This window comes from Lemur catta, chromosome 10 (genome assembly GCF_020740605.2).
Source record: "Lemur catta isolate mLemCat1 chromosome 10, mLemCat1.pri, whole genome shotgun sequence".
In the NCBI taxonomy this organism is placed as follows: Eukaryota; Metazoa; Chordata; class Mammalia; order Primates; family Lemuridae; genus Lemur; species Lemur catta.
In genome coordinates, this window is record NC_059137.1 from 71,756,469 (window position 1) to 71,770,298 (window position 13,830).

At 40.1% G+C, this 13,830-nt stretch overlaps 1 protein-coding gene and 1 pseudogene across 2 annotated transcripts in view; one reads left to right on the top strand and one right to left on the bottom strand.

Moving 5' to 3' along the window:
* Positions 1–13,830, bottom strand: part of PRUNE2 (prune homolog 2 with BCH domain) — a 252,700-nt gene that overhangs the window by 86,280 nt on the left and 152,590 nt on the right. The window contains exon 7 of one of the 2 annotated variants that reach the window (XM_045562595.1): positions 1,958–2,116. In XM_045562595.1, the coding sequence (XP_045418551.1) occupies positions 1,958–2,116 (159 nt within the window). Of the gene's footprint in view, positions 1–1,957; positions 2,117–13,830 lie in introns of those variants that run through there. The other variant, XM_045562596.1, reaches the window with a different exon arrangement.
* Positions 7,311–7,939, top strand: LOC123646012 (annotated as a pseudogene).

A 13,830-nucleotide genomic window follows, 5' to 3' on the forward strand; every position in this document is an offset into this window, starting at 1 on the left:
GACTCTTTTTATGCCTATTTTATTGATGAAGAAACGAAAACACAAGAAAGTTAAATAACTCATCTAACAAGAGAGGAAGCCTGAGTTCTGAATTCAGGTGGTCAAACTGCAGAGGTCAACTCCTAGCCAATCGTGTGACCACACAGACAATGTGGGATCCCCTTGGCACAGGGTCTTGGCCCTGTCTGCATTGCTCCAGATTCAGAGGAGCTGTCTTCAGCGATTGCTGGGGTGTGGCAGGCTTGGCAGGGTGGTGGCTGCTCTTCTACTTTTGTCTGTTTTATTTTTTTATTTTTATTTTTGTGAGACAGAGTCTCGCTCTGTTGCCCTGAGTAGAGTGCCGTAGTGTCAGCCTAGCTCACTGCAACCTCAGACTCCTGGACTCAAGCGATCCTCCTGCCTCAGCCTTCCGAGTAGCTGGGACTATAGATAGGCATGCGCCACGACACCTGGCTAATTTTTCTACTTTTAGTAGAGATAGGTGTCTTGTTCTTGCTCAGGCTGCTCTCAAACTCCTGACCTCAAGCAATCCTCCTGCCTCAGCCTCCCAGAGTGCTAGGATTACAGGCATGAGCCACAGTGCCTGGCCTACTTTTGTCTGTTTTAAATGAACCAGTTTTTAAGTCGGTTTCAAAAAGGGCTCTGCTGCTAAAAGTGATTTGAAAACCACTGTATTGGGGGCTTAGGAAGCCTAAATCCTGTCCCTGGGAAGCCAGTGATCAAAGGTTAATTAATATACCACCAACCCTTTTTAGCTTTGAAAACCAAATGCAAAGTGAAGCATTGAAAATGCCACAGGTTGGTGATCCCATGCACAAATGCATGTGGGTCAGAGGAGCAGGTGCAAAATGTACCCACAGCAGGAGCAGGGCTCTCATGTTTGGACTTGAGAAAGCAGAGAGAGCCCAGGAGAACTCACAGCCACGTGTCAAGAGAGACAAGAGCTCTTGGAGGACAGAAAGGAAGAGGTAGAAAAGAAACGAGTAGAGACTTTGCCTCTAGCTACCCATGGATACAGGAAGCATCTAATTCATCAGTGAGGAAAGATGAATGATGCAAGTGTTCTGTGCTCATGTTGCTCATATTATAATAAATCTCGTATATTCTCATATTAGTTGTTAAGTGCACCTAGTTTGATGTATCTAGTGCCATGTGTTGATTAATTTTCTCTGATTCTTTTTTTGTTTCCTAGACCTTGGGTTAAAAAATTCAGTTATCAACCTATAGAATTCAATTAATTACTTAGAGTTTTAGTATGTGGAGACAAACTGACTTTCATTAAAGCATCAGATCACCAGTTCTTAAACACTAGGCACCAAATTGGTACAGAGAAAGGAACTAAACCTTGTTAGTTATTACCAACTTAATAGAAATTAATAGACTTAAAAAAAAAAACAGCACCCAAAGGAGGACTTGCCCTCATTTGGCTGAGAAAGATCTGATCTTTCACTCTATGGATTCAGCCTAGAAGAGCAATGCTGATGGGGCTTTTTAAAAAGGTCCAGTGTGCAAAATATCCCCAATATTTCCTAAAACTCGAACCTCTAGGACCCTATCTCTTGGGCCAATTTTTTTTTTGAGACAGAATCTTGCCCTGGCTAGAGTGCAGTGGCATCACAATAGCCCACTGCAACCTCAAACTCCTGGGCCTGAGTGAGCCTCCTGCCTCAGCCTCCTGAGTAGCTGGGACTACAGGTGCCCACCACCACACCTGGTTAATTTTTCTATTTTTTGTAGAGACAGGGTCTCACTCTTGCTCAGGCTGGTCTTGAACTCCTGAGCTCAAGCGATCCTCCCACCTTGTCCTCCCAGCATGCTAGGATTACAGGAATGAACCACCTCACCCAGCTGCCAACTTCTTATATGCCACCAATCTGTCCCTGTCTTGCACTGCATGTTCTGAGAGCCAGCAGGTTAGGATGCAGTGAAACCTGTCAGGGTTGGAGGAGGTGCTCACCTGACTGCACAGCTCTAGGTTCTCGGAGTACACAGCGATCTGTCGTCTCGGCTGCTGCTCCTCTGACAGGTAGCTGGCGAACAGGATGAGGACATCAAAACCAAACTTGTCTGTAAACGCTTTTAAATCACTGGTGATGTTGCTGTGAAACAGACAATTCTGAAACAAAAGAAAATTTGATATTAATGTCAAACTGCCCAGCTGTGGGGAGGTTTGCCACAGATTTTTCCAGTCTTCTGACATATTAGGACAGATATTTATTATTAGAGGCAAGTGAAATAAACAGTTGGCTTTGAAAAAGTTTGGAAACTTTCATCCTGTGGCTTAAAACACACTTTGCTTGTTTATTTTCCCAGTCCAAGTAAGGAAGGAATTTTGCCCTCATTATTAAGAATGGTTTAGACAAGGAACAAATATCTTAAACATTTTTGCCTAAAATATTTATTTAAATATTTATTCTGCAAAGTATATTTTCCCTCTTATGACTAATAAGATCTATGCACGAATGTCTGCTATTATTACAATTCATCACTAGAAAAGTAGGAGGTAGTTATTGTTCTTTCCTGTAATTTTGTTTTCTGATGATTATTATTAACTTCAGGCAGAAATTCCTAAGAATGAACTTAATCAAGTTTACTGAGTAATTTTTATTCCAGTGTAGAAATCTGGGAGATATTAAAAGGAGCTGTGATGTCAGATTTGCTTGCTCCGTGTGGCAGCTATAGAGGAATGAATAATTGCAGAAAGGACATCCATTACTTCAGGACACCCAGACCTGTGACTGACATTATTCACAGAAAACGCTCTGGCCTTTTAGAGTTTTATTAACTACAATGAGAACCACTTTGCATGGCTGCCTCTCTTCCTTAAAGAAGTACGGGTAAAGACCACATGCTAGCCACTAACATAATGCCTGGCATATACTGGTTGTTCAAGCAATGTTTGTTGCATGGCTGGAGAAATACATACACAAAATCAACCTGTGCTACATACTCAATAATCCTCTATCCTAGCATGCATACATATATGTCAGAGCACATGTGTGATCATCATATATCATCAATCAACTGATAGTCTTTTGTGCTACCCAATGAAAGACACCATGATGTGCCCTCAAGGGATTTAAAGAATTGTGTCCATTTTTTTCTGATTGTAATAGCAATCAGAATTATGCCTGCCACTGGTAAGATACTAAAGCAGCACAGAAATGTATACCGTAGAAAGTGGCAGTGCCACACACCTCCCCTAAGATAGCCACTGTGAAGATCCGAGCAGTGCAGACAGTCGCAGATTTTCCATACCCACATTAATCCACTCTTTGAAACTTGTGGATTGGGTATTTGTGGCTTAGACTGTTTACCAGCCACTCCAAATAGTCATCATACACATACTCTAATTCTGCTGAGTTCAATCTCAAGGTCAGCCAGGGCCCTTGGCGGGCAGGCCCGCTGACCACCAGCTTCCACATCTCCAGGGGCTTTACTGTCTACTCCATGGCAGCCACTCTCATCAGGCATCTTACAAGGCCACTCTCCCTTTTTTGGTTAGTAGGAATTGCTCATGAGAATCCACAAAGGTCTCAGGAGCTACTGCTGATGAATACCAAGGATCTATTGTACTGGCTTGGTAATGATATTTATGATGTGCAAATATAATGGCTTTTGGAACTGTGTGTTCCAAAAAGCATACTGTCAGCTTTTCTGCTTCTTATTTCTTTTCCAAATGACATAATAACAATCTTTAAGTAGATATTTTTAAAAAGTTAACTCACCCACAATAGAAATAGATATTTAGAATGATCTTTTTTTTTTCAATCGAACTTCATATTATACACAATGTGCATTCAGTAGATAAAACTATTTCAGATTATCATTGAGGATCAATCAAGAACTCGAATGCTGAGCTTTTTGCCATTATGAAGTGTACAAGAGGGTATGGTTCCAAAGAAAACCAAGGATGGATCACAATTACCTAGATCTTATCTCCAGTAACTGATGGCTTCCCCATAGCAAGCCCTACAATTTTCCTTTCCAAATATTTTTTCATTATGTATATAAAACTTCCAAAATACATTTATAAACCCTTGAAAGAAGACACATTCCTAGGAGATTTTCACATATAAAGGTAATTATCACTAAACTCCTGGCTGGGTCACTGGAACAAGATAGGGTTTTACTCCTATCTGAGCACAAGACGAGGAATCAGTAGAATCAGCATTACTCAAAGCCATGCTTATGGGACGTTGGCTATTCAGCAATGTTGGCTGAACCCCAGCCTGTTTGGATTGTTCTGTGTCAAGCTGATGCCTGGAGGATGCTGTGCAGCATTGGCAGCACCAGGCATCTTGTTAGAAATGCCGAGTCTCAGGCCACACCATGGTCCTACTGAAGCGGAATCTGCATTTTCCACCAATTCCAGGGTTCTGAAATGCACATTGAAATCTGAAAAGCACTACTCTAGGCAGGCATTTGTTAATTGATACATTTTCCTATGAACCAGTCCTTTGGACACTCTCAATGCTATTATAGGACTTGTGCTGACTCACACCCTTAGCATCTTGCTCTTCAAACTAGCCTCATTGTAAAAGTCACCTTGGAGTATGTTTATTTCTGGACTGACTTGATAGAGGTTCTCATTTAGTGGTCCCCAACATTTTTGGCACCAGGGACCAGTTTCATGGAAGATAATTTTTCCATGGACTCTCAGGGGTTGGAGGGGGAAAGGTTTCAGGATGATTCAAGCACATTACATTTATTGTGCAGTCAAACCTCTCTGCTAATGATAATCTGTATTTGCAGCTGCTCCCCAGAACTAGCATCACCACCTCAGCTCCACCCCAATCATCAGGCATTAGATTCTCATAAGGAGCCCGCAACCTAGATCCCTTGCATGCGCAGTTTACAGTAGGGTTCGTGCTCCTATGAGAATCGAATGCTGCAACTGATCTGACAGGTGATGTGAGCAATTCTGAGCGGCTGTGAATACAGATGAAGCTTTGCTCGCTCCCTCGCTCCCTGCCACTCACCTCCTGCTGTGTGGCTGGTTCCTAACAGGCCATGGACTGGTACCAATCTGCTGTCCCGGGGTTGGGGACCACATATTTAGCAGGTCAGGGATTGGGGCCAAGAATCTGTATTTTCATCATATCCTTCAAGTGATCTAGTTCCTTTGGGCAGCACTGTCTCAGTTTTCCTGTGGGTGACCTCGAGTTCCAATACTTTATCAATAAAGTATTGATAAAACAAAAAACTATTTGAATCTCCTAGGCATGTTAGAGAAACAAAAATACATTTTACAGTAACCCCAAAACACATTATAAACAAACTATCTACCCTAATAAAATTCTCCAAACCAGATTTGATCTTACTGGCCTTAGGATAATGTCAAACTTTCATGTTTAAAATGGAATCAAACAAGGGAATGAGTGAGAATCTTCAGGATTCCGGGAGGCAGAGTCTATTTGTTCTGCTTTTGTGCTGGTGCTGTTTGCATAGGAGATAATTTATTATTGTCTTCTAGCTACGCAGGGAGTCATGTGCTGCAACGGCTCTTATGTTGCTGACAAGCTAGGCTGGCCCTGAATAAACAGCACTTCATCATCAACACAACCCAACTGTAGATACAGGTTGGCATTTTATTCCCCCCATCTGCCTTCTACCTGATAAATTACTGTTTTAGTTACATGTATACAAATACTATTTGTAATCTGCTCAAATGTCTCTAAAATGTTTCCCTCCACCTTAAGTTAAAATTATATGCATACATATGTACATGTCTCCCACTCAGTTTGCTAAAGGTTTAGAAAATAAAAGGACCTTCCCCTCCTTTTTAACCTATCACCTCCATCCCAGCCACACATACCTTCTGCATTTATGACCCCAGCCTATAATTGCTGCATGGAATTTAGAAAATTACTTTACTAGGCATTGCAATTGGGAACTGACTGGCAAAATCTCAGACCAATCCCACCAGTTAGGAAAAATAGCAAATGTTCCCTGTCACAGTCCTTTGTCACTCGAGGTTCCAAAGATTCAATCATTAAACATTTTAGAGGTAATGGGTCTTTTTGCCTGAGTAATTCCTAGGTTTTGGAAGGCGTGGGAAGGCCTGGAAATGTGAGGGGAAAAAAAGGCCAAAAGCTAAGGTGTAGGTCCCAAGGTCCCTAAAAGAAGCTGAAGATCAGGATGACTAGGGCAAGGAAACAGAAATGATTCGGCTCCCTTTGAACTAATGTGAAAACCAAAATAGTGACAGTGATGTAGTGTCCCATAGGTTTACTACACGCGTGTTTGAAAGCGCACAGGCAAGTGGAGTGGAAAATTTCATTCTCACAGAATCCTATTTTACTTTTTATTCTGTTGCTATGAAATATTTAATCTTTATGCTATATGCTGGTAGCTTTCAGTGCAGCACATGAAGTAAAAGAGATCGAAATAATGACTTGTAAACACTTGAGGTGTTTACACTTGAGGTAATGATGGATACCTCAAGTGTAATGTGGATATTCCTTAAGAGAGAAAAACACCCCCTCTTCTTACATCACTGATACACGCTCACCTTCTGTTGCCTTCTCAATCCCTCCCGTCAGGTATATGGCCCCATAGTTTACTGCAACTGCTCTTCTCGAAAGTACCCATCACTTCCAGGTTTCCAAATCCAAAAATCTCTTTCCTGTTCTTAACCTATGTGACTTCTCTGCTGTATTCCATGAGGTTGACCCTCCCCCTTTTTTGGAACACTTAATTCCTTCACCTTCCTGACATCACACTCATTGTTCTTCTCCCAACTCCTTGGCTACTCTTTGGTCATCTTTGTTGGTTGCTCTTCCCTATTAAGGCTCTAAATGTTCACTGCCCTAACTTTGCTTCCTGACCACTTTCTCTTCTTTCTTTACACATTCTCCTTGGTGATCTTATCCAGTCACGTGGCTTTAACATCGTCTATCTGCCAGTGACAACAGAATCTACACCCACGTGAAGTCTCCATGTAGCCGTCTAATAAACATCTCACATAAAACATGGCCACCTCCTCGCCAGCTTCCTCTGTTTCATTAAACAGCATCACCATCCACCCAGTCACTCAAGCCCAACATCTAGGAATTATTCTTTATTCTTTTTTCCCCCTCACTCTTCACATAATCCATCAGCCAATCCTATTAATGTTATACCTTTAAAGCATCTCTCAAGTTCAAACACTTTTCCAATTTCTCTCCCTCTCTACTGCTGTCCTAGCTGCAGCCACTGTCGTCTCTTGTCTGAAATTCAGTGGCAGCTTAACTACGGGTCTGCCTATGATCAATTCTCCACTCAGCATCAAAAGGCATCTTTTAAAAATGTAAATCAGGGAGCTGCCATCTTCCAGTAATTCACCAAAATGACGAACACAAAGGGAAAGAGGAGAGGTACCCGATACATGTTCTCTAGGCCTTTTAGAAAACATGGAGTTGTTCCTTTGGCCACATACATGTGAATCTACAAGAAAGGTGATATTGTAGACATCAAGGGAATGGGTACTGTTCAAAAAGGCATGCCCCACAAATGTTACCACGGTAAAAGTGGAAGAGTCTACAATGTTACCCAGCATGCTGTTGGAATTGTTGTAAACAAACAAGTTAAGGGCAAGATTCTTGCCAAGAGGATTAATGTGCATATTGAGCACATTAAGCACTCTAAGAGCCGAGATAGCTTCTTGAAACGTGTGAAGGAAAATGATCAGAAAAAGAAGGAAGCCAAAGAGAAAGGTACCTGGGTTCAGCTGAAGTGCCAGCCTGCTCCACCCAGAGAAGCACACTTAGTGAGAACCAATGGAAAGGAGCCCGAGCTACTGGAACCTATTCCCTATGAATTCATGGCATAATAGGTGTCTCACACTTTGTGAGAAGCAGTCGAGAGGAGCCTGAGGTGCTGGGACCGGATCCATGCATGGCACACTTTGTAAGAAGCATAAAGAAAGGACCTTGAGCCCTGCTGGAACCTATGCCCTGTGAGTTCATGGCATAGGAGACAAACCTAATAAAAGCTGCTAGACTCTAAAAAAAAAAAAAAAAAAAAAAAAAAATGTGCATTCATATCTTTTTAAAATTTAAAATAAAAAAAATAAAAATAAAGATGTCATAATTTAACCAAATTGCTAATACAAAGTGCTAATCTAAAAGCTTATAGTGTCTCTCCATTATCTTAGGGAGCTCTTTCCAGGGTTTCTAGTAGAGACGTAGGAGTCAACAGAAACTGAGGTTAGCCCTGGCTCTGCCATTCACTAGCCAGGTGGCTTGAGTGAGTTCCTTCCCCTCTCTGAGCCTTAGTTTCCTCTTCTGTAAATCCCCACCTCCTAGGACTGCTGTGAGAATTAAGATCATATATAAATGCCTGGCCCAGTGCCTGCCATGCCATGGACAATAAAGACAGGTCTCTTTCCTTTCCTGGTTCTTAAACTATCAAAAGGTCATTCTCAGAATTCATGGGATTAATTTGACTCACAGAAAGTATTTTGCAAGATTCCATGTATGGGACTTGTTACTTATATTACAATTCCTTGCTTTATATACTTTATAATACATGTGAACTTTCAAATAATAATCACATACATCTTTATGTCATTTAAGTGATTCACGCATAAAATTCCTAGATGAGAGATGGTGGAAGAAGTTGCACAAAGTTCAATATGAAGCAAAGTCATTTTAAAAAATGATGTAAGATATAAAACCTATGGATAAGGTGGTGTTTACCTCATTAACAAATTATTTATCCTTAATTCCAAATTAGACTCAGGGAATAAGCTTCTGTTTGCCACTAGACAAACAATAACTTTAAAGCATCAAAAAATGTGTGGTGATTTTTCCTTCAGCTAAATCACCATAAATAGTCCTTTTCATCATTTCCACTGTTTTACCTCTCAGTGCCATATGACCTTCAGTGGATTTTACCCCTGATGCTTAGGTCCGGCATTCTGGACTACACACACTATCCAAACCAGTTGCCTCCCTTGCAAATCACAAATGAAATATATTGAGTAAGGCTTTTGTTAAATGAAATAAATTATTTTCTAATGTCAAGGACAAGCTATTCCCAGATTTGTTATGTCTGAAATTTTTTTTCTTTTTGCAGAACATGGAAAACTCAAGTGAGTAGGTGTCACTTGCAGGAAGGATGCTTGGAGATAAAAATTGTTAACAAAATTAAAACACAAGCTGGGACAGCTGCATTTTTGAGAAGAGTGAGTCTTAGAAACACAGTTTAAAAATCCATAACTATATTGCAAGAACAGTGGCCAGCCTGGATTGCTGAGTTCCTAAAATTTAAGAGTGTAGTTTGACATTTATACTCTGCATGGATTTATTTCTAGACTAAGTGCTGTTTTTTTTAAGCCAAGATATAAGAAAAATGCTGAGGTATGTACACAAATGTTCTAACTGAAAGCTTTATGATTTATGCTACCAAAATTCCATTATGATGTTTAAAATATTCAGCAATAATAAAGTCTGATAATTTTGACAGGAAAATGATTTATGAGAACACAAAATGCATAAATTAAGAGATTTTATTTATTCTGTTTTTCATATGCTCTTTAATTGGTAAGCAAAGATATTTCCCATGTTTTTCCCAGACATCATTTTTTTATACTCTATTGTTCCTATTTTTATGAGCTAGCCAAGGCATCTGACTAGGAAAAACTTCACTGGGTCTACTAAAACTATATTATACATCACATTTTGAAAATAGAGTCAGACAGTATGTATTAATCATCGTTTACAGCTAAAAAGAGAGCCCTTTTGTGAAAATTTAAAACATTATATAAGTGAATATGTAACATATATAAATGTCAATACAATTTTCATTTACATCAATAGTATATTGCCTAACTCATAATTTGACTAGGTAATGCCTCTGCATTACGTACTCTGTTAAATGTTTTGCATTATCTCATTTAAATGTTAAGATGCCCCTATAAGTAACATTGTCTCTGTTTTGCATTGAGAAAATGGTGGCTTTAGAAGGCTAAGTAATTGATGTCACACAGATCATATGCCTGGAAAATAGGACTCCAACCCAGGTTAGTCTGACTTCAGAGCCCATATTTTAAATGCTATGTTATCCTCAAATAAGAAGATTCATCACCAAAGAAATTATTGATTCAGTTTTTAATTTAATAAAAAAATCATTTTTAACTACTCCATTTACTTCTATTTAGTATTGACTCTCCCTTGTCACTATACACAAGCAAGCCACATCCTTCATTTTGACAATTGCTAATAATAATGATGTGCTGCTTACATTTTTTTTTTTTTTTGAGACAGAGTCTCGCTCTGTTGCCCAGGCTAGAGTGAGCGCCATGGCGTCAGCCTAGCTCACAGCAACCTCAAACTCCTGGGCTTAAGCAATCCTACTGCCTCAGCCTCCCGAGTAGCTGGGACTACAGGCATGCGCCACCATGCTCGGCTATTTTTTTTTTTTCTATATGTATTTTTAGTTGGCCAGATAATTTGTTTCTATTTTTTAGTAGAGACAGGGTCTCGCTCTTGCTCAGGCTGATCTTGAACTCCTGACCTCGAGCGATCCACTCGCCTTGGCCTCCCAGAGGTGCTAGGATTACAGGCGTGAGCCACCGCGCCCGGCCTGCTTACATTTTTTGAAGATTCAATATACAATGCTTTATGATCAATTTCCAGTTTCCCACCTACTCTCATTAATGTAAGAGCCTACTCTAATGTAAGAGCCCCACCTACTCTAATTAATTGAAAGTCCCAAAAAATTTCTATAAGGAAGAATGGAAGAATGTTGTTATACTCTTGCAGTAATATGTCCTTTTGAAAAGTTGGGCGAGCATGTGTACACAGCACAGGGGTCAGGGGAGGCAGGAGATGTAGCACAATCACTGGTTACCCAGAATTATCCTCTTATAGCTTTTCTTGCTCTAGTAGCTTAGACACATGAACGATGAAAGAAAGAAGCCTACTTTACCATTCAGTATGTAAAAATCTCGTTATCTAAAGATGCTCCCAACATAAAGTGCCTTATGCTCAAAAGCTCACAGAAAACCAAAAATTAGGATTGCCATAGGGGAGTAGGGACACTAAAGAGGTATTTTTTTTTTTTTTTACCCTGATTCGCAGGTTTCTTAGTAGGAGAAGCTGAGAGCAAAGTCCTCTTGTTAAGGTACAACTATCAAAGACAATTATAATAGTGTTACCAATCTGCAAATGCTTCCACTTAAGTCAAGCACGTAATGAGTGTGAAAGGAAAAACCAAGAATCTTTCAAACAATAACTCTTATAAAGTCCTTGTTTGGGTTGAAACATTCAAGAATAGAGAGGGAGATCACATGTTTATTGAAAACTGAAAATCGTTGCTTTCATGTCATTGAACAAATATTTATTACCTAAACATATCATTAATGTAGAGAGAGAGAGAGAGAGAAAGAGAGAGAGGGAGAGAAATTGGTTGGGAGATAATTCATCTGAAAGCACAGGTTAAGAACTTCTTGAAATGATGTGGGCTGATTTTAGACTGACCTGAAATAAGTGAGTTAATATCCTGCTCCGTCCTCACTGTCTTCTTCTTAAAGAAGGACTAATGTTACACCATCAGAAAGTGGGGCCTGGAAAAAAATGCTTGACTACTATACTTCATAGAGGAGTAGTTCCAGGCTGACTATTAGGAGTAGTTAATAAAAGATTGAATACTTGAATAGGGGAGTTTCACAACCAATTAAAGACAAATAAGTCATCACCTCATTAACTAGTTCAGCCTAATTTACATTTTCTTTAAGGATAGGCTCACAATCATCAAAATTTACTCTACAGGATGGATTTAGGGAGTTGGTGAGGAAAGTGTTAGACTGTTGTTCCCATTAAGGGCCCCATTTTGGTTCATGTGTGTTTATAAGGATTTCTATATGGGAACGAATAATTCAGAACACTCACACATTAGGCATGCTTTATGTGTGAAATGATAGAACATGGGCAACACTCTAGCTCCCAAATAAAAATAATAATAATGATATATTATTTCTATAATTATGTATATATGTATATATATTTTAAAACCCACTGGCTTGTTTTGAGCCATGAGCCTGAGCACTCACAGCTTTATTTATTTTCCTTTGTAAAAATAGACCATCTAGTTTGAACAACCATCTCAAGAAAACAGGAGACCTTCTTTCCTCTCTGAGTTCCCCTTTCTGATTTATGGAAACCACCAGGCAAGTCTCCAGAGCACTTGCTGCACGTGTACAATATACACACTTCTGATTTCTCTAAGCTGTGTCAATATTAACCTGACCAAATGAAGATCAAACTGTCTCTTTTGTTCCTCACTCTCCTCGCATGGGGAGCACAATATGGCTCTTGTCAGAGGTGCTTCATCATTTTGGCTCAAGGAAACTGTCAGTACAGTTTGGGATTCGTTCTTCATGGGCAGATACCCTGATGGGTCTAATGAAGCCTTTCTGCTGACAACTCATTTGCTAAAAATACCCAACCATCACCAAGTATAAGTGGGGAATATGGTTGTGCCCCCTTTGCTATCAATCCGATGAAAGTAATTAATTTTTTTGAAGTCTAAAAAAATCTATCCATCAAGGCACACACCTCTCACCACCCATATATGTGTTCTTGCTCATTTCCATTTGTTCACTAATAAACTTTACGACATTCTTAAATTGGAATATAATAGGGTAAACACCAATCTTGGAGCACACATGCAGAGCCAACAGTCTGTGTGTGCCATTTGTTGCAATCTAAGCTAATTACCAGAAATCCCTTCCTGAAAACAGATACACTCTGGGGTATGTGGTTTTATTTTTGTTTGGAGACGTCTGTGTGTGGGGAGCTTGAGGAATTCCTTTCCAGGTAAGGACTCTGTGGTCATGACTCTCTGGGTTGCAAGTCACAGGAACTTAATTATAACTGGTTTAAGCAAAAAGAAAGAACGTTGGAAGGATCTGGGGAATGTTCTCGAAGAAGCCAAGAAGAACCCGAAGACAAGCTGGGAGAAGGGAAAGGGTCACCAAGGGTGTGCGGGCCATCCTGCTTTCATGGCGTCTTCCACATTGTGGGAAACACAGGCATCTGCAGCATCTCTGTGCACACCTTGCAGATTTAGTCATGGCCCACTCCCTTTTGGTCTTGAGTTTAAAAACCCTGAAGGAAGAACTCTGGTTGTTCCACTGGGGTTGGGGGCCTAGGCCTGGGCAAAACCATTGAGGTGGATTGGAAAGACCACAAAACACAGACACAGCACCAGTCATCACAGGGTTGGCATATAAGAGTAACTTCCCAGAAGAGGGGTGCTGAGCAGTCAAACCCACAGGTGGGCACTCTAGCTATCAAGCACAAAGGTGTGACACACATGCACAGGCACATGCACATACACTCTAACCTACATCAGATAATTTCCCAACCCCCCCATTTTATTTCCTGCCAAAAAAGTGCGGTCGGAGAGAAAGACATGATACTTGAAAAGGTAAGTATAGTAAGGTAATTTAGTGAACTTTATTTTCTTGGAAGTTTACACCCCAATTAAGAAGGGTATTCTAAAGAGAGATGGCAGAACAAATCTACAAAAGTGTTAAGCTTACGAAATGAAAATTATGCTTAATCAATGAAAAATACATAGTACTATCTAAACAATCCAGGAGAAAGGGGCCAAGCCCCTTTAATCTTCATTCTTTCAGGTCAATGTGAAGGATTCTTTTTTTGGCCCTTGAAGTCTTCAGAAGTTCAAATCTTCACTGCAACTGTCAAACTTTCATTGCTATTAGTACCATCTATGAGGCACCGAAATGCTTTAAATACAAATCAGAAATGATCTACAGGCCCTGCCTTCAAGGCAGAGAGTTACTTGGACTCACTCTGGTAGAACAAGAGTAGCATTTTG